The sequence below is a fragment of the Actinia tenebrosa genome, unplaced genomic scaffold (assembly GCF_029948245.1).
Source record: "Actinia tenebrosa isolate PJP-AT-01 unplaced genomic scaffold, QUT_ActTen_1.0 PGA_scaffold4__44_contigs__length_22323623, whole genome shotgun sequence".
Lineage (NCBI taxonomy): Eukaryota > Metazoa > Cnidaria > Anthozoa > Actiniaria > Actiniidae > Actinia > Actinia tenebrosa.
The window spans coordinates 7934131-7960061 of record NW_028292581.1 but is presented as its reverse complement, the minus strand read 5'-3'; the positions used below and the strand labels follow the sequence as shown (position 1 = coordinate 7960061).

General features: G+C 35.7%; 3 protein-coding genes and 1 pseudogene across 4 annotated transcripts in view; all 4 read right to left on the bottom strand.

Moving 5' to 3' along the window:
• LOC116307898 (receptor-type tyrosine-protein phosphatase delta) overlaps positions 1–6376 on the bottom strand; it is a 35970-nt gene extending 29594 nt beyond the window's left edge. Inside the window, exons 1-5 of the mRNA XM_031718222.2 lie at positions 6235–6376; positions 5210–5517; positions 4390–4531; positions 3517–3777; positions 2906–3229 (exon numbers count right to left, since the gene is read on the bottom strand). Coding sequence (XP_031574082.2) covers positions 2906–3229; positions 3517–3777; positions 4390–4531; positions 5210–5517; positions 6235–6301 — 1102 coding nt within the window. The 5' untranslated portion in view covers positions 6302–6376. The remainder of the gene's footprint in view (positions 1–2905; positions 3230–3516; positions 3778–4389; positions 4532–5209; positions 5518–6234) is intronic.
• LOC116307899 (receptor-type tyrosine-protein phosphatase F-like) lies at positions 6376–21714 on the bottom strand. Its single transcript, XM_031718223.2, has 11 exons — positions 21393–21714; positions 16622–16932; positions 15694–15835; positions 15159–15422; positions 14759–15055; positions 12468–12764; positions 11116–11412; positions 10116–10412; positions 9707–10006; positions 9178–9489; positions 6376–8394 (listed from the first exon to the last, which is right to left on the bottom strand). The coding sequence occupies exons 1-11, from the start codon at positions 21487–21489 to the stop codon at positions 8051–8053; spliced, it is 2958 nt and encodes a 985-aa protein (XP_031574083.2). The 5' UTR covers positions 21490–21714; the 3' UTR covers positions 6376–8050.
• LOC148906942 (uncharacterized) lies at positions 17811–19195 on the bottom strand (annotated as a pseudogene).
• Positions 21715–22664: 950 nt separating the features above from the next.
• Positions 22665–24434, bottom strand: LOC116287180 (allatostatin-A receptor). Of its 2 annotated transcripts, none has more exons than XM_089037107.1 (2): positions 24210–24434; positions 22665–23812 (listed from the first exon to the last, which is right to left on the bottom strand). In XM_089037107.1, exons 1-2 carry the CDS (start codon positions 24409–24411, stop codon positions 23076–23078), a joined length of 939 nt encoding a protein of 312 aa, XP_088893233.1. In that variant the 5' UTR covers positions 24412–24434; the 3' UTR covers positions 22665–23075. The 2 variants fall into 2 exon arrangements, with proteins under 2 accessions (XP_088893233.1, XP_088893234.1); XM_089037108.1 differs by lacking the exon at positions 24210–24434 and adding an exon at positions 23949–24197.
• Positions 24435–25931: the final 1497 nt, after the last annotated feature.

Here is a 25931-nt window from a genome sequence, read left to right as displayed (position 1 = left end):
ATGAATCATACATTCAGTTACTACGATACCTGGACAATTAGATGTTCCCTTTACGCATAAGATCTGAACAACTTGTAGATAAAATAAAGCAAGCCAAAGCATTGTAATACATATGAGAGAAGAATCTTCAATTCTTCCTTATCCAGGCAAAAAATTAATGCCCGCAAGAACCGAAACAGCTGATAGTACATGAAATATAAAACATGCGTAATGAAACCGCATACTTTATTTTTGCATAATTTCACAAAATCATGTCATCTCAAAACTAAGCCTGATATTTCTTTTTAGGAGGAAATCTTTGCATCTAAATTGCTTGTTATACCATTGGAAGTCTGCTGAGAAAAAATAAATGTTTGTAATTATTCAGTTTATGAGGCGAAAACTAGTTAACTATGGTTGCTGCGTAGCCTATTGATCAGTAAGTCTTCTTATTCCCAAATGAAATATAACTTTTATTTTGTTTAAATGTTCAGTAATTCTGATGGGTATTTATGATTGTAGTACCTGAATTTGTTTATATTATAGTCTGCTTTTCGACAGAAAATTAAAATATAGTGGAATTAAATATAGGTAAAACGAAAACTGTCCCAAAATTAATCAGTCGCCAATGTTAAAAACGTGTTTAAAGTGAAATAAAACAAACAAATAAAAGAAAAACACAAAAATAGAAAAGACAAATATTGTCCTCGATTCTCAAGTTCAAATACTCAGGCCTTACTAGAAGTGAAAATAATTCTGCTTTAACCAATTTATTAATAATATTTTTGTTTTGATTATGACTTATTTATGCAAACTATGAGAGGAAGTAACAGAGAAAAAGAACCGTCTATATCATTATCACAGGAAATAGCCCGGCTTATAATTAAAATTTGGCTGGTTTTATTTCCGTTTCTTATAATGAAATGTTCACCAAGCGTATTAACCACTAGCGTTAGCTTATTTTAAAATGCTTATTTACCAAGTGTTCTGAAGAAAAGCATATTAGTTTTTTTAGTTATTCATTGTAACTTCATTCTCTCTTTCCTTCAACACACATGTAATTACATCTCTCTCATAATGGTACAATATGTCGTTGTTATTGGCAATTGCAATTATTGCGCATCGATTCTTGGATGAGCTCCGCAGTACAAAAAATGGCGGACAAGGGCAAGTAGTGTCGTGCAGCAGAAGGCTTTAGGTTTTAAGGTATTTCTTTTTAAGAGAATTGTCGTCCTTAGCAACTATGATTATTTTATTAATAAAAATTTAAACGGTCTCGAATAAGCTGCGGAGCTTTAAAGCTTTCTCGATTCCTTAGATAGAATTTAACTACAACATACTCCAAATCTTCCGCTGCTCTTGGGACCTTGACAATCTCCAGGATAGTTTAAACCTGAGGAAGCCACAAATCAGTCATTAAGAGTGTCTCGTATTCACGAGAAAAGGCTGATGGGCGAAAAAATTACTGGCAGGCAGGCAGGCAGGCAGGCAGGCAGGCAGGCAGGCAGGCAGGCAGGCAGAGCGGTAAAATGAAAAATACACACCACATGTTTCCGCGCACATTTTGAAAGTCACCGAGGTTGAGACAATCCGAACAAACAAAATAAAAAGGTTCTTTTACCTGTTATTTGTGTTCACATGATGCATGGTGGTTCCTCCTGATAATCTCGTACTTGTGATGTAAACCACAGAACAGTGCAGAACATATTCCAATGTGACTTTTTGCGTTGTTTTAGTAATTAGGGTAAATGCCTTAGGTCTCGTTATTGTCGCATATACCTAACACTCTGAATATACCTAAGCGTTGTGCTGTTGTATCTTCATGCGTTGATCGCTTTCTTAACAAAGGTATTCCCCAGACGCAGCTTGGGTATTACTCATAATTTTCTCAATATCCCTTTGTTATTTTATGGTATGCACATCAAATATACATTGGTAAAGTTGTTCCCCTGACATGGATGAGCCGCATACCTATCATTTCTTCGACATAATTGGGATTTCATTTGTTGTATGGTGATTGTACATTAGTAAAAGTATACCCCAGGCATAGCCTAGATGAGTCACATACTTCATCAATATGCCTGGGATTGCTGATATTGTATATTTATTGAAGGCGTTCCCCAGGCATAGGACATAGCCTCCTCCACAGGCATCTCTCTGAATCTCTCTATCTCTCTATCGTGGTTCTATGCCAAAGGAAGCCTGCCCTGTAGCCCGCCCCGCCAAAGAATGCCCAAGGAGTTGCTTGCAAAGGAGACTACCCCAAGCATAGCATAGATGAGGCACGTACCTATTACGTGATCAATATGCTTGGGGTTTCAATAATTGCTGATAGTAATTCATAACTTATTATGCTGGTAATTGCCTACGATATGATAGGACGCGCGTACCTTATACTTAACGATTAGACCCGCCGCCCGAACGGTCTAAGAGTCAATAGCCCATGAGACCAAGAGGCGAATAGGCTGTTGAACCGTAGAACATGACGGCGAGAGGTCTATTTGTTTTAGTATAAATCTACTACTTGTTAAAATGAATGATGCAAACAATTTTGAAATTAGGTTGGGGAAAAACAAAAGGCGTTATTTTGCACTATTCGCTACTCTTGTTCTTTCAGATATTAGACCGCTATTCTATAGACCATTACTTTAGCTTAAAATCTAGCAAAGACGGCTTGGTCTAGAATGTTATTAAAAAACGTCCGCGCCAGCAAGTTTTCTCTTCCATTCACGCATTCATGTTTTAGTCAGCAGCGTTTTGCTGCAAGACGCTCGAATTCGTATAATTAGCGAAATGAGATGTTATTTTTGCAGGACCTGTACTTCGATTCGTCTTTTTCCTGCTGTCTACTCCCCGCAGCGTAAGCGTAGATTGCAGGCATTAAAAGATTCAGACGATTCAGAGTTTCACATATACTCACACTTACCTGTACATAATGTATGAACCATGATTGGTCGACTGTATGGCCCAGGCCCAGCACTTGTATACGCTCTTACTGATACATCATAACGTCCACACACCAAAAGATTATCGATTATATATTGATTGTTTTGACTTGAAACAATATCTGTTTTAGTCTGACAGGGCCAGGACTTTAACTTTTCAAAATGTCGGCATAAAAATCTCCATCGTAATTGGTATTTTGTTACAATACCGTTGCTGACGTCTCGAGGTAGATTTGTCCAAAGTACAACAAATGTTGAATTGTTCGTCCTTTTTACTGATGTGTTAGCAGGGGATATACTTGGAGCTTTTTTCACAAAATAAAAGTAGTAAATTATGCGTGAATTTCAAACCTATTATGTCAAGATTTTAAATGAAGAGGATGCAATAAGCCATACCACATTACATTTGGTTACTAAATTTTTTGAAGAAATGCAAACGTTTTTCACGGATGGGTGCTTTAGCACAGAGAGATTAATCGGCATTGTACTGATTGCACGCTACCAATAAGCCCAAAAAAAAAATGCTTACGAGAGTGGAGTTTTGCTTTTTTTTCCTAAAACGTTTTGATTTATGTAGGAGTTATCATCATACCTGCAGCAGCAGTTTTGGCATTGATCCAGTTGCTCCATAAGCCAGCTCCATCACTTGTTAACATCCCTTTTAGTCGAACACTGTACTCAGTGTAGGGTTGTAGGTTTGTTAGGTTGTATTCCATAGTGTCATTTGGTAAAATCAAGCTTTCTATCCTACTTTTGTTCTTGAACTCCATCAAGTATGATACTACTGGTATGTTATCCATAATCCTCCATGTCAGTTGTAACGAACTTTGATGTGGAACAATGTCGGGTCCATCTGTTATGAACAAACTGTGTATGTTATACAATAATTGATCGAATATTTATGAAATGAAGGAGTTCATCATTTGTTTTTGAATTTAACAATGCTACCAACATATATGCTTAAATAAGTTTCAAAGGATAAATGATCAAATTAGGAAGAGTAGATCTAGTCCATGGCTCAAATTAGGAGAAACTGTTTAGAAGTGCGATTATATAATAGTTTTAACCTGGGCACCAGATAGCAAAAGGAAAACATATTTTTACAGTGCATGGAGAAGTTCAGTGAAATTAAAATGGAGTTGAAATGAAAGTTGGCTTTGGAATGATGGGATGGGATGATGTAGGGATGCAAGGGACAGGCCCTTCAAAGCCTTCACCACCAGTTGTCCTTCTTTCTCTATGACACACGACGGTCGTGTGTCATAGAGAAAGAAGGACAACTGGTGGTGAAGGCTTTGACTACATTAAATATATCTTCTCTTCAAGCTGCTGATAATTTGAAAGACACATCAAATTCTGAAAAAGATTAACTAACTGAAAATATCGATAAATTACATATTACATCAATCTAACAGTATAACATTTAGAGTCTCAATTTCAGTATTTCAAGTTTGAATGTGCTTACCGAGATACGAAGTAAAAACCTCTACACGCATCGTTTTATGAATGTGGTAAGCTGTCGGTACAAACCGGATGTATCTCGCTGACTGTAGATTCTGTAAGCAACGTATCTCAACAGTTGACATGTCACTGTTACCTTGAAATATCTGATAAAACACATATAAAATTAATTAAAGAAAAAATAAGCTTGTAAAAAATTTGTAATAGCCTGCCCTAACATTTTGTAATTTTGTAACATTTTTGTCTTTTATTAATTGTAAATAATCTTCGCTGTAAGTTGTATTTAAGCTTAATAGCGCAGCGCAGCCGTGACGTCATAAAAACGAAGACAAAGACGAAATTCGGACAAACAAACTTACAAGTTTACTTTCAGCAGATAATTTTCACAGCCGATCCCAGTTGATCTTAGTTTACATGGGTTATTATTGTAACAATAATAAAATAAGTAAAATAATAATATAAGTAAAAATAAATAAAATCGGTTCGTATAATCCTCGTAGCGGCTAAACAGAATGCAATGTTTGTCCGAATCTTTAAGCTATTTTTAGAATCAGCGCGCTGCGCTATCAGTCAAAGCCTATACGAATCCAAAGAAGTCTGAAATCGAAAAGTCATAAAATGCAATCCATTTGTAAAGATTACGAATGAAATTCATGATCCATCTGTGTGAATAAGAATGCGAGGGTATAGAAAAATCGCTCGCAGACCGAACCTAACCAAGGCGAGTTTGTGTTCATATGCAGCCATGCTATACAATGTCGGTCGTGGGGTAATATAAAATAAAACAAAAATCACTGAAATATACATTCAGGAAACAAATGTACCTTATCTTTTCCCTTTTCTATATATATTTTCCAGTAGCCACCATAATCGGAGAAGCGAAGTTTGTATTTTATCACCCATTGGTTATTATCACTACCGCCTTGTGTTGCTACACCACATACTTCACGTAGCTCTCCAAGATCGATCTGCAGGTAATCTCGTGGATTCACATTTGAAAAGGCTGCCCATCCATTTCCATATAGTCTGCCATTTTTTGGCCCAAGTTGTGCATTGTAAGAAGAGGATGCTGTTAAACTGCTGCCAGGAATGACTGACCTGTACTGTATCCCAACTGGGTTTCTGTCACAACCTATAAGTTTATGATTTAAGAAATGAGTAGGTGGTCCAAAGCTGCATTATCAAAAAAAAAAAAAGCCGATTTTAAGCTGTCATCTGAAAGAATGCTCCAAGAAAAGTATTTTTGGGAAAATCCACTAAATAAATAACAGCAGAGTTATAAAAGACCAAAGTTAAAGTGTTTATATGTATATTTTGCTGGAGGCCTCCTCAAATATTGTCAAGGACTTTCGAGTGGATTTCAAAACTCTCGCATGCTATCTACTTTATGAAGCCCTATCATTTTAAAGAGTTCTATCCTGACATAGAGGATATTACATGGGCGCGCGGGGATACGAATTTTATCTTCGAGTGTTGAAAAAATCTCTCACGAGTGAGCGCAGCGAAGCGGCCATGTAATATTCTGTTTATTATATAATCATCAAGGAAGTATGTTTTGACTTTTTCAGGCAATTTTTTCCGTGTATTTTTGAATAGCCATCGCAATGGTGTTATCTTCACGTGTGAAGATATCAATTTTTCGAAATAGAGAAAAATAGATATTTCATTGGTAATTATATACTAAAAATCATTATTAATGATTATTTTAATTTGTAGTAGCTTCACGATGTCAAAGGTCCTTAAAAGATAATTTTATGTAATTAGTTAATCTGGCTGACACGAAATCTCTTTCAGTCAATTCGAAATATTTAGTATAAGAAATAATAATAATCTTACATTACGACAATACCTGAGACATTAGATGTTCCCTTTACCATCTGAGCTACCTGTAGATAAAATAAAGCAAGCCAAAGCATGTTGATAAGAGAAAAATGTTCGATTCTTTCTTATCCAGAGACAAACAAACATGAAAACGAAAAACCTCAAGGACCCGAAACAGCTGATACATGAAACTTTTATTTCGTAAAAGCTAGTAACAAGCATGCGCATTAACTACTTCCCCCCTTTCGCATTACGACTCCTCAAAGATATGCCTATTTTTTCTTTACAGCAGGGAATGATCATTTCATCGAAACAGCTTTTTTTACATTCCCAAAAGTTTGCTTTTTGATGAAAGAAAAAATATCTGTTTTGATTCAGTTCATCAGTAGACATGACGCTTTTAGAAAAACAACTGTAACGCCATACACAAGGTTTTGAGATCGGGAACTCTGCCACACGCGGCGCAGGAACATACGATACATGTGCATTTCAAACCGAGACTAAAAAATTAACTCTCGGCCACGTCCTAGATTCGTAAAATACTAAATAACCGTCAAACATTGTTGTTGACGAGGACAATATCCATAAAGTCACACAGTCAACCAGTCAGTCAGTCACATTCGGACACTGTCACATTCGGACAGACAGACAGTCACTCACTCACTGACATTGAGGCAAGGAGGCAGGTAGGCATGAACAAATGCCTGCGCATCTTTCATTTTTGAGGACGTAGTTGAGACAACTCTAGAGAAAACTAAAAAGTATTCTTACCTTTGTGATGCATCATGGTTCTTTCCGGTGTATCTGTGATGCCAACCACCCAAACTGTTCGGAACGTATTTCTATTTCTTTACTTTATATGTATTTTTCGCATTGTTACTATTTAGGGTTAGTGATATATGTTGTAAGTTACTCTATCGTATATACCTATCACTCTTTTAATATAACTGGGCTTTCTGTTTTTAAAGGTGATCACCAAGCACAGAAAGGATGAATCAGATGCCCTACAATTTTCTCAATATGCCTGGGCTTTTTGGTAATTATCGTATCGTATGCACCTACTGTACATTAGTAAAAGTGTACCCCAGGCATAGTAAAGAGGAGGCACGCACCTGTTACTTTATCTTTATGGGTGCTCAGTGTTGTATTGTAACGAATCAATGTACATTGGTAAAGGTTAATAGTCCCCAGGCATAGCATAGATGAGCTCCATACCTATTACTTCATCAATATGCATGGGTGCTCAGTGTTGTATTGTAACGAATCAAATGTACATTGGTAAAGGTAAGTATTCACCAGGCATAGCATAGATGAGCTCCATACCTATTGCTTCATCAATATGCATGGGTGTTCAGTGTTGTATTGTAACGAATCAAATGTACATTGATAAAGGTAAGTATTAACCAGGCATAGCATAGATGAGCTCCATACCTATTACTTTATCAATATGCATGGGTGTTTTGTAACTGTATTTTAATCAATCAAAAGTACTTTACTAAAGGCACGGGGCCCCACTGCCTGGGAATTCTGTGCTTTTAGTGTATACACATCGATTGTACATTAATAAAGGTGATCTCCAGGCATAGCATTATATTGGTCAGTCGTCTGTTAGCCTACAGTCCCTATGGTAGACTTATGTTACATGGTACTCATACAACAGTTGATACAGCAATTTCCATAACAGAGACGTTATTGGAGGATTATACAATGGCGCAAGTTAAAGAGAATGAACGTTCTAGCCCCGCGGTTTGGAGAACATGTTCGTGGATTTGTATCCAAACTGTCTAATACAATATAAATATAAATTGCAAGCATGCATTATGATGTTCAGACGGGTCAGAGTTTCACAGATACTGGTCATACCTACCTCTACATATATACATAATGATTGGTGGACTGTATGGCCCAGGCCCAGCACTTGTATACGCTCTTACTGATACATCATAACGTCCACACACCAAAAGATTAGGGATTGTATATTGGTTGTTTTGACTTGAAACGATGTCCGTTTTAGTCTGACAGGGTAAAAACTCTTTTATCTCAGGATGTTGGCATAGAAGTCTCCATTTTACTTGATGTTTAGTTATAATACCGTAACTAAGGCTTAGAGGCAGACTCTTCCAATGTAAAACGAATGTCGAATCGTTTATCCTATTCACTGTTGTGTTTGCAGGAGGAAAACCTGGTGCTATTTTCAAAAAAATAAAAAATAAAAAACATCGTGAATTCTGAACTAATTGTGCTAGGCTAGTTTATAATGAGTGAATAAAAGGCAACGCTTTGGCTATTGTTCGTTAAGTAGGTATCAGTTTGGAGATTTGCAACAATTATGAAAATTTGAGGGGTTGCAAACTTAACTGCAATTTGTAATTTGCCCGTAATAACTATGACATTTCATTAATATTGTAATATACGTCGGTATTTATTTTATTTCTTATTGTGAAGCGCCATGAATTTTGATATGTGCGCTATATAAGTTCCATTATTATTATTATTATTATTATTATTATTATTATTATTATTATCATTATTATTATTATTATTATTAATGGTAAAGTGTCTGTATATGAGAGAATGGAGAGGACAACGGACATGGGAGGACAACGGAAACATTTAAGGGATATAGTCCTTTTTTACAGAGCCAGGAAGACTAAAATAAAAACGAAAGGCGCGAATTGATTTGGTTTAAAAAATCAAAGAATATTACTATATCCATCTATCCAATGTACTCCGCCTCTCCCCAGTGGCGGCCGGATCCAGGGGTAGTTCTGTGGGTTCCATGGAACCCCTTTTTTGTGAGATCTTGTGAAGCCACGTTCTTTACACTCAGTAGAATGAAATCGGAACACCCTTTTGCGAAGTCAATCTTACCAGCTTTTACTGAGTGGCGCACATTTTGGAACCCCCCTTTTTTAATTCAAGGATCCGCCACTGCTCCTCCTAATAAATGCTCCCTAATATTATTTCTTACGGTAAGCAGGAACAACCAGGTCTTCTCCATCCTGATAAGGCCCATCTTTATTGGTGTACGCATTGACTTTGAACGAGAAAGTTGTTTCTCCGATAACATCAATGGTATGGAAGTATGTACGCTGTCCTCCATCTGGTATGATTTCATATTTCTTTTCCGTAGCGTTATCTTTGTTGTAGAAGTAGACTAGTGAGTATTTCCGGATCACACCATTTTTTTCACGAGGTTCATCCCATCTAATTTCAACACGCGGTCCAAGGGATCCATTAGCGGGTAACAAAGTGCGATTAACATTCACTGGGGCAGAGGGAGCTGCAAGTATATAATGAAGATATGGCGACCAATTTGAAAAACTATTGTTCTGGACTGAATAGCCTCTCATACGTGTAAAAACGCTTCTATGCTATCTTTCCACGTGAACGCAAGTTTAGTCAGTCCAGAGCAATAGTTATTCAAGTTAGGCGCCATATTTGCATAATTCCATAATTCCATAAAGCATTTTTAGAACTCTTGCGGTGTTATGTCTTACCATCTTCTTGTGTTCTTGCTGACAATGATTCCTTACTTAGCGGCCCATCTTTGACAGTGTACGCCGAGACATGAAAAGTATACCACGAAAATTTCTTTAATCCAACGATGTCTGCTGTAGTTGTGCCATTGTAATTGATATGAAATGTTGTTATATCCTTTCCATTCTGTTGATATTTTATTTTATATCCACGTACAATTCCATTGATACAAGGTAACCTTGATAGTCGATTCCAACTTACTCGAATGATTGTTGAAGAAAGAACATGAGTAGACTTGAGTTCTGGAGAGCAATTGGGAGCTGCGAATTTTAGGAAAATTAGAGTACTTACTTTTTTTATTTATTTTAAAGACACTAAAGATATTTGTTGCAAATGTACATATATATTTATAGGTTAAAAAACACATACCGTCTTCAGCCGTTCTGATTACGAAGGCATTACTCAGTGGCCCTTCTCCAATAGTATAGGCCAGCATTCTAAAGCTATAATTGGTGTATTTACGAAGTCCTGACACATTCCTACTGGTAGACAAGCGATCATCTGTGATATTGATAGACTGTACTGTGCTGTTACCAAGTAGACTGTACTGGATGATATAACCTCGTAATATACCGTTTAAACACGTGGGGTCCTGTTGCCAAGCCATAGAGATGCTCGTAGAGGATACAGCTTGTATTTTTGTGATGACAGGAGAACATTCTGGAACTGCAAATAAATATTAATACATCACGAAATTGACAATTAAAGAATGATTATCAAAAATAAAAGATTATTACAAATATTTTGCTGCCATTTTATATTTTGTTATTTGCACTTTATTAAGTATGATATTTACATGTAGATATTTATAAAAAAAGAAAAATAAAGTAAGCATTAATAATATTTTTTTCCACAGTGTGCGAATCGAAAAACCGTTGGCACCTAGAAATACTCTAGGAATGTTCTATTCTTCTTTGCCCAATTGGAATTGACTTTCTAACCACAAGATAACAGAAAGGTAACAATAACGCTTCTGATTGGCTATTGCACATTCTTGAAATATTTCTAGGTACCCACGGTTTTTCGATTCGCACTGTAAAGATCTAAATACATTAATAGAGAAGAGTGCCGGTAAGCTGGATTAACTAAAGTTTTCGAGCCAGCTTACCATAAGAAAAATTTGCCTGAGGTATATAATTTAATAAAAAAGTGAATAGTCACGCAATCTATTCATCCTTCGTCAACTCGATGAGGTACAGAGAACGCGTACCGTGTTTAGTTTTGCAGGCCATTAATGTTGAAGCATCATTTTTGACAGTAAATTTTTCTTGGTCATTCCCTTCCCGATAACCTGCACCTTATACGGTAACCCTTCAATATTCCATTTCCGCATTCATCAAAAAATAACTACGCGTTAAAAAAAACCTACCGTCTTCAGCAGTTCTCATGATGGAAACATTACTCAGTGGTCCTTCTCCAATAGTATAGGCCAGGATTCTAAAGCTATAAATGGTGTATTTCTGAAGTCCTGACACATTCCTACTGGTAGACAAGCGATCATCTGTGATATTGATAGACTGTACTGTGCTGTTACCAAGTAGGCTGTACTGGATGATATAACCTCGTAATATACCGTTTAAACATGTGGGGTCCTGCTGCCAAGCCATAGAGACGCTCGTAGATGATACAGCTTGTATGTTTGTGATGACAGGAGAACATTCTGGAACTGCAAATAAATATTGATACATTACGAAATTGAAAATTAGAGAATTGATGGGTTGCAAGCATTCCCAAGAGAGTTAAAACACAAAAACATGGCGGCCATTGTGGTACCGTTAATAATGGTGCTAATGAGAAATATTTTGTTAAATGATACCAACATGGCCGCGATGACGTAACGTGCAGCTAACGAAGAATAATTATCGAAAATAAAAGATTATTATACATATTTTTTTGCCATTTTATAACAAAATAGTCGTGAATCTTTAGAATATACAGACAAAAACGAGGAAAAGGTAAAAAAAGAGGTAAAAAGGGATTTTCAATTTTATAGCTAAGTTATCTGAGATTCCATATTTAGTTTCTTGTCTTCTTAGACGAAAATGTCCATATTAGTGTAAAACGCAAAAGTATCCCAATAAATTGTGCTTCGTCAACTCCATGAGGTACGTACTATCTTCTGCATTTCTTTTTGTCAACTGGTTGCTCCATGGACCATTAGTTACAGTGTAGGCTGATACAGAGAACGCGTACCGTGTGTATTTTTGCAGGCCATTAATGTTGAAGCATTGACATTATTGACTGCAAAATTTCCTTGGTCTTTCTCTTCCCGATAACATGCACCTTATAAAATAGGCTGTTGCGACGTATAATGTTTGGCCGCGGGCTTCCTGGGGAAGGGCTGTTTCGTAGGGCCCGGGGGGGAGTGAAAGTGAGGAGTTGAGAGAGAGGAGTTGACTGTTATACGGAAAGATGTCGAGACTGTCCTAGAATCCCCTCGGGACAGCCATAAAAATGTGTAAGTAATTGTTTGAGTTTGTTAGAAGTTTATTGACATTTTGATGACTATAAGTTTTTGATTCTACAGCGAATCGTGTATTCTTGTGAACCTATATTCGTGTGAACGTGTAAACGATTACGAAGGAAATATGTGATTGAAGGACGAACCACGTTGAATAAAACCGTTGAAAATACACGCATATCGACCTAATCCCGAGGCAGAGCCCTGAAAAGGCCTACATAGGCCTTCAATATTCCATTCCCACACTCATTAATACTTACCGTCTTCAGCAGTTCTGATGAAGGAGGCATTACTCAGTGGTCCTTCTCTAATAGTATAGGCCTGAATTGTAAAACCATATTTGGTGTATTTCTGAAGTCCTGACACATTCCTACTGGTAGACAAGCGATCATCTGTGATATTGATAGACTGTGCTGTGCTGTTACCAAGTAGACTGTACTGGATGATATAACCTCGTAATATACCGTTTAAACAAGTGGGGTCCTGTTGCCAAGCCATAGAGATGCTCGTAGATGATACAACTTGTATGTTTGTGATCGCTGGAGAACATTCTGGAACTACAAAATAAATGTTATACATGACGAAATTGACAATTAAATAATGATTATAAAAAATAAAAGATTATTACAAATATTTTGCTGCCATTTTATATTTTGTTATTTGCATTATAGTCAGTATGGTATTTACATAAAAATATTCATAAAAGAAAAAAAATAAAGTAAATATTGAAATTGTTTTTCCCACAGTGCGAATCGAAAAACTGTGGGCACCTAGAAATATTATAGGAATGTTCTATTCTTCTTTAGCGTATTTTAATTGGCTATTGAACATTCTTGAAATATTTCTACGTGCCCACGGTTTTTCGATTCGCACTGTAAATACATCTATATAGAAGAGTGCCGGTAAGCTGGAGTAACTAAAGGTTTCCAGCCAGTTCACCATAAGAAGAATTTGTGTGAGGAATACGATTTTAAAAAGTGAATAGTCATGCAATCTAATATATATATTTAGGCACTGCCTAAAAGCGGAGCTCCCGATACAGAAGTCACAGTGAGAACAATTTGAATGAAACTGAAACGGTAAAAATAAGATCGGGGGAAAAATTTTCAATTATTTTTTATTCGCGATGAAGATAATTTTTCCCATAATAAAAACTATGCAGTGAAATCGAATATTGAAATGCACTACCTTGTTTTCTTTGCGCGAATATAATGCCGGTCCCACTCAGGAATTTTGTTTACAACTCACCACCACCCCCAGGAGCTAGTTTTGTTCTTGGAAGATTTTTCGACAAAGTTTTCCAAAGCCGACAGTTTTAGGCTTTGAATCTCTTTTACTTGAAAAAAACGAAAGATAACTACAGATGATGCAATACAATATCAAGTTTAGTGAAATTTACCTCGGATGTCTTTCATTGAAATCGAAAATCTGGAGATTTAGGGCAAATCAAGACCAAAAAACAGAATTGAAAACTGGTTAAGGTGAGCAGAAAATATGCTTACTTTAATTACGTCTTTTACAGAACGAGACGAATTAAGTTTACATTCAATTAAACTTGGCAAGAACAACTGAGACAAAATAGAAAATAATGCAAAAGGCAATGCAAAATACAAAATGATGAATTTCTTGTCAGTAAATTGGTGTTTGTAAATGTTTTTGAATATTTTTTAGCTTTTTAAAGTGAAAGTCTAGGTCTATACAATAACATCTTTCAACAACACAAATTTAAGCTCATTTTTATAATCATACTTGCTCGAACTGCGAAATAAAAGTTGAATATTTGGTGTAAATTTATATCTCATTCAATGGTTAAATAAATTATCTGTAGAAAGATATAAAATTATTGAATGAAAGTCTTCTTTGTTTTGCCGATGGGTTCCCGTGATAGGAAGCGAACAAAGCTGCTTTTTCTTGAACGAAAAACATACAATAGTTGGTTAAAAACAACCGAATGATTAAAGATTTACAAAGCTAAATAAAGGACGAATATTTGTTGTCGTAATATGCTATCCGTCGTGTTATTTTTCCTCCAGCATTAACATAAATTAAGCTTATCTATAGAAATATATAACGTTTTGAGAGAAAGTCTTCGATTTGTCGATTCGTCGAGAAAAATGCTTGCCAAAAAAAAAATATATATATATATATATTGTTTGCTAAAAAAAACACACACCTGAATTCTTGAAGAACACTTCTTGATCCATCTTTGACTACATGAAAGCTTTTTAAAATTGTTTTTGGTCTATTACTTGTCCTAAAGTGATTTTTTTCTGTGCATTTAGGCGCATTTGTGAGTAGTTTTGCTTTGACATCAAGCGGGATTCCTGTGTTGTGTACATGGACGGACGGACGTACGGACGTACGGACGGACGGAAGTGACGTCAGCCAAGCCATGAAAAATCATCTCGATGGTTCACCATTTTTTCTTAAGTATTGTTTACCATTTTTTCTTAGGTATGGTGCAAAATGCCCTTGGTCTTTCTCTTCCCGATAACCTGCACCCTATAAGGTAGGCCTTCAATATTCCATTCCCACACTCATTAATACTTACCGTCTTCAGCAGTTCTGATGAAGGAGGCATTACTCAGTGGTCCTTCCCCAATAGTATAGGCCAGGATTCTAAAGCTATAACTGGTGTATTTCTGAAGTCCTGACACATTCCTACTGGTAGACAAGCGATCATCTGTGATATTGATAGACTGTACTGTGCTGTTATCAAGTAGACTGTACTGGATGATATAACCTCGTAATATACCGTTTAAACATGTGGGGTCCTGTTGCCAAGCCATAGAGATGCTCGTAGATGATACAACTTGTATGTTTGTGATCACTGGGGAACATTCTGGAACTTCAAATGAATATTATACATGATGAAATTAACAATTAAAGAATATTAAAAATGGGATGTTCCTTCATTTCAGAGCCCGCCAAGCTGGCAGGCGTTGTCATACCTTCAGCAGCAATAGTTTTGGCATTGATCCAGTTGCTCCATACTCCAGCTCCATCACTCCTTAACATCCCTTTTAGTCGAACACTGTACTCAGTGTAGGGCTTTAGACTAGTTAAGTTGTATTCCATTGTGTCATTTGATAAATTCAAGCTTTCTATCCTACTTTTGTTCTTAAACTCCATCAAGTATGATACTACTTGTACTTTATCCATAATTCTCCAAGTCATCTGTAACGACCTTTGATGTGGAACGATGTCGGGTCCGTCTGTTTGCAACAAAATGTATTTCAGAATTATCATTTGAAGTATCGCGATTGAAAGGAAAAGATCGGTATGAAAAATCTGGTATAATGTATGGATGCAACTACCAGACCAGCAGGTGCAAGGAAGTGTGAATTAAGTTCTTACATGCCATATTCAATACAAACTGTCGATATATTAGAAAATCAGGCGGGTGAAGGAAATACATATTTTACCAATCTAACATTATAACATTTAGACTCTCAATTTCAGTATCTAAAGTTTGAATGTGCTTACCGAGATACGAAGTAAAAACCTCTACACGCATCGTTTTATGAATGTGGTAAGCTGTCGGTACAAACCGGATGTATCTCGCTGACTGTAGGTTCTGTAAGCAACGTATCTCAACAGTTGACATATCACTGTTACCTTGAAACATCTAAAAAATGAATGCAGAAATGATTAATTACGTGTGCTTTCCGAAACTCTTTTGAAGTTTATAATTCACAATTATCGCCATAGTAATTCGATGGAACGGTAAAATAAAAATTATCCTCAGCTTTTATCGAAGCCATATAAACAAACTATGGAATAACCAAAGTCAGGCCAATACTAATTCATACATCGAATTGGAATTTAGCTTGTTAGGCTAGGTTTAATGCTGAGGGAGGGCGGAATTAAAAAAAACTCTCGTGAAGCCAGCGGGAGAGATCACGAACAAAACCAGTTTATTCACCTGCGATGCCCAGTCCAAAAATCGAGCCCGAGACTGCACAAGGTAAACGGTGAGTGTACTACAGCTACACCACCATTTATTCCCAATACAATTACGTTATTTTAAAACAATTAACGAACAAATTGAGATTTCGGTCACATTTTTTGGTTTTTAAATTTTAAATCGACTTATGATCCTTTGGCGCCATAAGTTGTGTTTGAGTGTCATTATAAGTTAACAAAACTGAGTATTATGAGAAACAGGAAAAAATAACATTCTTTTTTAGATAAGCAATAAAATACTTGGTTTATGTATGCACATTACAATGGGCGCTGGAAATGACCAATCACACTTTAAAAGTTAGTGCACCGTTGAGGGTGTATAGTTTTGCAGACGATCCTAACCGAGGGTTTTCCTTCAGATGAAAGGTACGATAATGTAAAATGAATAAGTAAAATCCATCAATTATAGAAGTTCTGTCTGATCAACAATCAGGAAACCCCTGCGTACCTTTTCCGTTCCATTTTCTTGGTATGTATCCCAAAAAGCACCACGCTTTGACAAATGAAGCTTGTATTGCGTCACCCATTCGTTATAATATCTACCACCTTGTGTTGCTACACCACACACTTCAATTAACCGACCAAGGTCAATCTGCAGGTAATCTTGATCGTTGTCTACTGTACTGGGTGCCCATCCAAGTGAGCCGTGTAGTCTACCATATATTGGTTTAAAACGTGAATCATAATAAGAGGATGCTGTTAAACTGCTGTCAGGAATGGCTGACCTGTACTGTATCCCAACAGGGTTTCTCTCACATCCTAAAGTGAAGTGGGAATCTTAATGTTAGTGAAAATGAAAATGATTTTTTTAAAGGCTGTTCATCTCGATTCAGTTATCAAAGATAGCCTTTTTTTATTATTTAAACTTATTATTTTCAATTGCATTAACCCCAAGAGCGAAAGCGCTCATCTGTGGGGGATCTAAGTAAGATCATAGCGCTAGCCTTTTAATATATAACTGACAAGCCATATCAAAGCACATTTCAAGACTTTATTTCTAATCCTCACAGACGAGAAAGCCGAACTGGAAATCCCTTAAAAAACATCTCAATCTCGGTGTTATTTTACTGATTCAGAACAAATTACCAAATTACCTGACAAATAGACTTATTTCTCCATTATTATTACCTTTGAAAATCCACTAGTGTGTGGGTTTTTTTTTTTTTCTTTCTTTCCTTTTTCCCTTTTTTTCTTCTTCTCAATTTCTTTAATGCCCAAAACAAATGAAAACAATTTTAGAGGCAAACGCTCCTCCTGCCCTCTGACTTCGAGGATGGAGTATATTGTTGCTTTCTCAGATGGCGAATAATGCACGACTCCAGGTAAAAAAATATAATTTTATTTTGCCACAAATGCAGGGAATTATTGCAGGGAATTATTGCTATTATTATTGCTATTATTATTGCTATTATTATTACTATTATTTTTGCTATTATTATTGCTATTATTATTGCTATTATTATTACTATTATTATTGCTATTATTATAATAAATAAATAACTTTATTGACAATAATAATTAACTAATAATTCATTATAATATGAGACGTGATAAGAATATTGCTATAATTATAAAACAAAAAAGAAAAGATTATGAATATAAAATAACAAATCTATATAATATATACTTATTTATCTATGAAAACATATTTGTAAAATAAATTAATAGCTCAAAACACGAGTCCAGCTCTTCACACTGATATAATACTATATTAAAACTATACAATTATTATTAAAATCTAAATATTTCTAAATTTCCGCTACATTGGCGTTAAGATTAAAGTCATTCAAGAATTCATTGTCCATAAAAAAAGGGGTTCTTGTCCCCCTGACACACATGTGTACTGACTTAATTATTTCAAAAGATAATCGAGTTCTAATCCATGTTATAGTACTTGCATATGTGTCCCCTGTCTTCTTGGTTAATTTCTCAGTAAGGTGCTTTAGAAAAATCTGGCATTCTGCCCCCATTCCTCCATTTGTACCAAAAACTAAGGGCGTAAAAGTTCCCATATCGACGTCGATTACTCTTTGCTGGTACTTTCTCTTTTTTTCGCTTTCTTGATCCTTGAAGATTGTAGAAGTGGATTTGTTTTGGTTGCTCTTGGAATTAACATGCGATACTCTTACGTCAAAAAATGCAGTTACTCCCTGTGCCCAAAACGATCCAGCTTTGATGTCGAGCCTTGCATCCTTACTTGTGCTAGTAGATTTTAGATTAAATTGTTCGCCATCCAATGGGATAAGCTGTGGCTCCTTTTGAACGTTGTTGCAAACCTTGTTTAAAAGTATGGCAAGTAGATCACGGACATTGTCATGCCTTTGTGCAACAAATCCTCCCTTTTTACAAGATAGTGCATGGCTTACCGAAAAGGTTGTACCACAAGCGCAGGTACTTGGTAAACCCGATAACGGTATTTATAGCGCAGACAAAGAGAATCTCTGAATTCTTGTTTATTCAAAATAAGTCCCTGTTCTTTAATTGGTATCGCATTGAGCCATGAGCTTGCTCCTTTGTCTCTTGCTTGGGTTACTTGACGGAGTATTTCAGGTGGTAATGCTGCATCGATTTCATCCATTTTCGATTTAGAGATTTCAGCTTTTAGTGATTGATGTTGTTTTTTCACATCTTCTGTGGTCGTATACATCGTTTTGCTCTGCGTTTTAATAGCCTCAGTGTGTGAAGCTGTTATTAGAAGTGATGCCGCATATTGCTGTGGAGCCTCTTCTTTTAGTGCAGGCATCCCTAAGCCTCCTTCCGCAGGGGATAAGGTAAAAAGCCTACTCAGCTCTTCAGGTAGTGGTTCCTTTTGACCAAAAAGCGTTGGAAGAAGCATTTCATTTATCACATTATCAACAGGATCAGTATAGTCCTCAAAAGATTCAATTGTTCGCATGAAGTATGTAAACTTGGATTTGTATCCCTTTGTAAATGCGATATAGGCCGATTGTGGCTGGCACCTTGCAATCTCTGAGAGGGTTTGTAATTCTTCTTTCCACTTGTAGATTTTCTCGTTGCAAAATTGGTCTTTATAAATCTTTGATCCAATAATTGCTATTATTATTGCTATTATTATTACTATTATTATTGCTATTATTATTGCTATTATTATTGCTATTATTATTACTATTATTTTTGCTGTTATTATTGCTATTATTATTGCTATTATTATTACTATTATTATTGCTATTATTATTACTATTATTATTGCTATTATTATTACTATTTTTATTGCTATTATTATTGCTATTATTATTGCTATTATTATTTCTATTATTATTGCTATTATTATTGCTATTATTATTGCTATTATTATTACTATTATTATTGCTATTATTATTACTATTATTATTGCTATTATTATTGCTATTATTATTACTATTATTTTTGCTATTATTATTGCTATTATTATTGCTATTATTATTACTATTATTATTGCTATTATTATTGCTATTATTATTACTATTTTTATTGCTATTATTATTGCTATTATTATTGCTATTATTATTGCTATTATTATTGCTATTATTATTGCTATTATTATTGCTATTATTATTGCTATTATTATTGTAAAACAATTTTGTAAAACAATCAAAACACCGGCATCAAAAATATAAGTTGCCCTTAGTTACGCTACGCCATCTCCGCAGTGCGTTTTTCACCAGTGTCCGTATTGGCTGGTCAAGTTAGCTGCTCTGTTTGCGACTGCTTACGGCTTTTTATCGACTGAGAAACGTTTGACCAACATATCAAACCATGATTCGGTAGGATACAGTGATTTCTACAAGATAATCGCAGCCATTTTTGTAGTGAATTTTATCTGTTTTTTGGAACAAGCTAAGCACACTGGTTTCGTGGAATGTGTCAAGTGTTGTTTAATTAAAGTGCTTTCAGGTATTTGCAATACCTAGAAAGAATTTATTGCAAAAAACGACCACTGAATTGGCGTGTTTGTGCCACACGAAGCATGTCAACAATGTCGCTTCATGACACTGACTCAGATTTTTACAGTGACAATATTTGAGCCCTTTAAAGGGATAACTGAGCTCCGTAAGCAGAATATTAAGCCCTGAATACCTACAAGTGAATATTCTACATATACATGATTCAAAAATGTTGCTGCGTATCTATCAGCAGTAGACACATGTACTCATCGAGTACGTATTTTTATTTATGGAGAAAAACTGGAGAACGCGGGGAAGAACTAAGAATACCAACCTGGGAATCGAACCCCGGTTGCCTTGGTTGCAGGGTACGTGGCACAGAGGGGATATGGATCACGAATCATGAAATTTTTTTCCAGCGAACGAATAGCACAAAATGCCCTTAATGAATAACCTTGATTCAAGGATTCCTGGTGATCACGTATAAATCACTTCAAAATCATAGAACACGCATCACGGGGGGATTGAAATCTCGAATAAAAAAAAATTAAAAAGGACAGGAATCACCCGTCACGAGTAACCCCAGCGCCATCTTTTTGTTTTTGCTTTCCTATCTATTTTTGTTTTTCTCGGAATTAAATAATGCAATATATCTTAAAAACAAAATGTATCATGGCTTAATTTTCCTAAACAACTAACGCGCTAGGACCACAGCTAGCGAGCTTGAATTAATGGCGAGTTTTGATTTTCTTCAGTTATTTTCTGCTATCATGTGCAGGTTGGATGAAGGCTAGATGTGCTGTTGCTAGTAGTAGAACTCGCTTGGTCGGTTTCAGATCATCTACTTTTCAAAAAGGTGATTATACATTTTATGTGATGCATGAATTTGAAAAGAAAATCTCTAAATAATCACATCGATATTATTAGCTGTATATTAGACAGATATATAGTTATCTTAGTCAAGTCTGCCAAAAAAAAAAAAACACTGAAGCGGAAGGCCGCTCCGGCAATGTTTTAAAATAGCGATGTCCTCAAGTATATGAAGTACGTCGCCCGTGTGAACGAGCCTTTTAGTTCTAAGGACCGATTTAGTTCAGTTTAGTTTAAATCATTTATCCATGCCGTTTAGTTGATAGGATCTATTGTAATTGGGGAAAACCTGTAGTAGATTCCTAGCCTCTCTTATTTGATCTCTTATTATTCAGCGATACATTTTGTATTATCTTTTCTTTAACCCACTAGCTATTGATAACCTAAGAGTTGACTATAAGTAAAATGAAAAAAATGAAATAAAGATAAAAAATAAGTTCTAAATTGAGGTTGTAATTAAATTACCTGCAATCTGTTGACTTTCTGAAACGTTTTGGAGAAATATCCCACAGAATAATACAAGCAATAACATACTAACTGACGAATCCTTTAGAGATACCATCGCGCTTCTTAGACTTTATGACTCTTTAGCTGAAAACCAGTGAAATATTTTTCTAAACTGGGATTCGAAACAGCTCAGCAAACTAGAGGTTATACCTAAAATATGGTTTGTAACTGATACTCATGATCATGCTAATATTTTTCAGTTTCCTTCAATCCGAAATGGATCAGCTGAACGTGAGTAAGTAGACGTGTCTTATATGTCATGTTGTCGATAAAGATTATTCTGTATTTACTTCACTTCACTCTCATTGTTCAACAAATATCTTTAAATTTATTGTATGAGTGAAGCCTTGTTTTTGCAGGAGTTGTTCGTTCATTTTTTTAAATTTGTTTATTTTTTAAAATTTATTCGTTGTTTAAATTTATTCATTATATTGTTTACATTTATTTCTCGATCAAAAGATTACGTAAATCTCAGTATTAACAAATCCTTCAATATGAATTTTGATAAAAAAACAAAATTCTAAAAAAATTAAAAAATATATATATAGAAATATATATGAACTAATTTGAAAATTGTGCTCTGTTGCAAATTACGTCAGCCATGGCTAACACATTACAGTATCGAAGTGGGAAGATGTATCCCTTTTATCCATCATATATAGTACCTTTTGCACAGCTAGCGTCTCGGTGTGCGATTTTGAGATTTTTTTGTAAATTCATGCATCATATGAGATGGATAATCATCTTTTTGAAAAGTAGATGATAGTAAGCCTTCCTAGCGATTCTAGCCCGTACTTTACTTTCACTGATGAAATGAAAGCACGCAGAATATTAAAAAAAATTACTTAAAGGTGTCTACTGTCTTAAAGGAAATACCATTCTAAAAAGACTATCGAAACCGCAGCTTTATGATCAAACATCATGTATTGTCAATATATATGGTTCAAAATCCAGTTATACGAATTTATATAAAACATATCCAAGATGATTGATTCAGCTAGGGTTTCAGATTTTTGCTTGCATGGCGTGCCTTATTTAGAATTCGCAGTATAAACCTAACTAAAAAGATCACGCTTCCGATTACCTGAAACTCCCATGCATTCAGTTCTCGACAGCTTGACAGCGTTTAATTTGAACTATATAGGTTTACATTAGCCTTGTTATATAGCAAAACAATATTCCCCTTTGACAAAAACGGATTGGAGACTAGGTGCTAATTTGCCACTTGTTTATTATTTTTATTATTTCTTTCTATTGCTATGTTTTATATGATATGTATTGCTATTTATACTGACTGTCGTCGATACAGAACCGTTGTCCGGTCCTCGTGTGACTCAACTGAAAAAGCACCTTCTCCTTTGGATAATGGAAACCGGCTGAGATATCTTTTTAAGCAACAACAAAACATTTTCTAATTATTACTTCAAGTCATTCTTTTTCTTTGTTTACAAAATGTATAATAAAACGGTCTCTGAGTTTGATTTTTAGATTTGAATCGAATACCTTTAACGGATTTAGTTTGATAAGTTAAACGAGACAGTCAGTTTTAGATTAATGAATTGTTAATTCGGCAAATGACCCAGAAGCTTTGCTTTTTGGGACTCTGTCTTATTCTTCTTCATCATCCTCTTGTACAGGGAATCAAATGGACGAGAAGAACCCAAACAACTTTTCTCTGTACGTCTTGTTACTAAGACAGTAGATAAACGGGTTCACACAGCTGTTAAACAATCCGATGACCTTCATGATGTTGTGTAGTTGATGCCTTAATTCTGGAGCAAGAACATTGTTGTTTCTTACAGACAGAGCTACTATAAGATACACCTCACTTGGAGCCCAACAGATAGTCATGGCCAAAGCGGTCATCACACACATGCGCAGTAGCCCCATCTTCGCTCTATCTGTTGCACACCCATTGTTCAACGATTTGCCTATCTTGAAGTAAATGTGTGCGAACATCATCCAGCAAATGGTCATAGGAAGAAAAAAGGTCAAGACTGTGTAAGTGATCTCTGTTGTTATACGGACGGTCCATGGCCATGGATAGGGTCGCACTGAAGTGCACTTGGTTCCACCCTTAGTTGTCATGACAAAAAGTTTAGGTCTACCTGTACTTACTGCCAAGATGACGATCCAGATAGTAGCGATGTAAATACAGGCTTTCTTATTGGTGAAGGAAAGCTTGTATTTCATTGGGTAAATCACCGATAGCCATCGATTCAGCGCCAGGCACGTGACTGTTAGGATGGAGGCTTTGCCGAATGCTATGACGAAATAATGCGAACCAATCAGAGAACAGTATCCATCGTTGAATATCAAGGACGACGGGAAGTAAGTACTAGGGATCACCATGTTGGGGGTTATAAAGATGAGAATCCCTAAAGGAAAAGACAGTTATGTTATCTAAACCCTCGATTTGAATACTTCATGTTTGGATATATGAGATGCATGCTTTATGGGAGGCTTTTAAAAGAGCTTTTGGGCTTGTTATATGAAACGTATACTTTAGCTAACCGGTCTCGGAAAGTCTTGCATGTCTTTTCGTCACCCCTAAAAAATACATATTTCTATGAATTTCAACATTGAAAATAAAAGCGAATCCATAAAGGAAAGAAAGTCCAGAGATTCAACAAATTCAGCATTATACAAAAGCTTAATAGCCGTGACCTCAGCGATCTTCCTTCATATTCTTTTTGGTCCTGTTATACTACTAATTATATATGGCTATGTTTTGTAACTCGCTAAAAGACTGACCACTTGCTTATACTCACATACCTGTTAAAGCATCAATAACAGCCAGGTTCAAGACAAGAATATTGTATGGTTTGGCCAACATTCCACGTAGCCTCAGCAGTACTATTATAAGCACTGTATTGGTCAAAAGTGTTAGCACACCAATGATCCCGGTTGCTATACGATATCCTAATGGAGTTTCGTCGATGTTTCTGAATGGTGGCACTTTGGTGGTGTTATTCATTTCTGGTGAGGCTTCTTAACGAGGCGTCGTTTTTGCAATGAAGAAAGTCAAAGAGACAGGAAAGCGAGCAAGTGCCTTTTGGCCGCTTTAGTTTTGTATATATTTGTGACACGATATATAACGGCAAAGATATAGGAATTGGACCTATGCACTTCAAAAGATAATGATCATACGGACGAGAGATATCATTAAAATCACCGGCATAGTACGTGACCCGAGGCTAGCAAAAGTGGATCTACGTGCCAAAGATAACAATGGCTACTTTACTTTTACCTTTTCATATGGCATATTATTTGCCTGGAAAAATAACCTTAAAATAACATAAACAAAAATGGCATTACAATAACATTTTAATACATAATCATCGATGAAATATCTATTTTCTAGATCTCTGTTACTAAAAAACGATATCTTCACATTTGGAGATATTTAAAAATGATATCGTCACCGTTATGAAAATAGCACCAGAAAGAATTCATAGCCGGAATCGCATTATTATTGAATATTTAAAAAAACTTGTATTTTATCGAGAATTATATTTTTAACAGAATATATTACTCATGGCCACTAGAAGCTAAGATACGGATTTTATCTTCTCGCTTTGAGAATATCGCTGTGCCAACTCTAGGACATCACCTCAACACTCAAAGATAAAATTCGTATCCCCGCACAGATGTAATATCCTCTACAACACCATTAACATCATCAACGGTACCGTTACTACTTAAACAACAAACAACAACAACCACAACAGAAGTAACAATTGAAGATTGCTCATAAAATGTTATGAATAATAACTGATATGAATTTAACAAGTAACTGGATTTGATGAGTACACCATTTTTTTTTTTTTTTCGGAATTGTTTTTTCTGCCCTTCTTTTCAAGTGTGTGTAATTGATTAAAGCCCATACAGCTGTTCTAATAAGCATGCACGTTTTGCGTGTCAGGTGTAAGTGGTGTTTGCTTCCTAGCCTCGATCGTTCGTCCCGTAAAAGATAACGGAAGCACATAGTGTTATTATCGACGAGATATAAAAACATTTAGTTTTTTGTGCAGAAAAAAATACTACTAAAAACAACAAGAAACAAGAAAACTCTTTGAAAAAATGTCAAATAAAAGTGCATGCATCATCATGATGTCGTGACTTAGTGCAAGTCGTCCATTTGAATGGTCGCTGAAAATGGATGCAAACTAAATATTGCAATATCGATCCCTGACAAGATTCAAATGGCTGATAATAATTCACGCAAACGTCGTAGTTGCCACAAACGCTTTAATAAAAGTATATGGCAGATTAAGGACGGCTTTATGAATGAATGTTCCACAATCAAGGAGTGATTATCTTCAAATATAGTTTATCTCACTTAATCATTACATCCTCTCTTCCTGTACTTTACGTGTCCTCATTTAACTACAGCACTTAATTAGCGATAAGTGCAGGTGACTTGAAGGCATGTTAGCACACGCTCATTCGAGTGCAGCTGCCGGAAGGCAAAAACTTTACTCTGTTTCCGTGTGC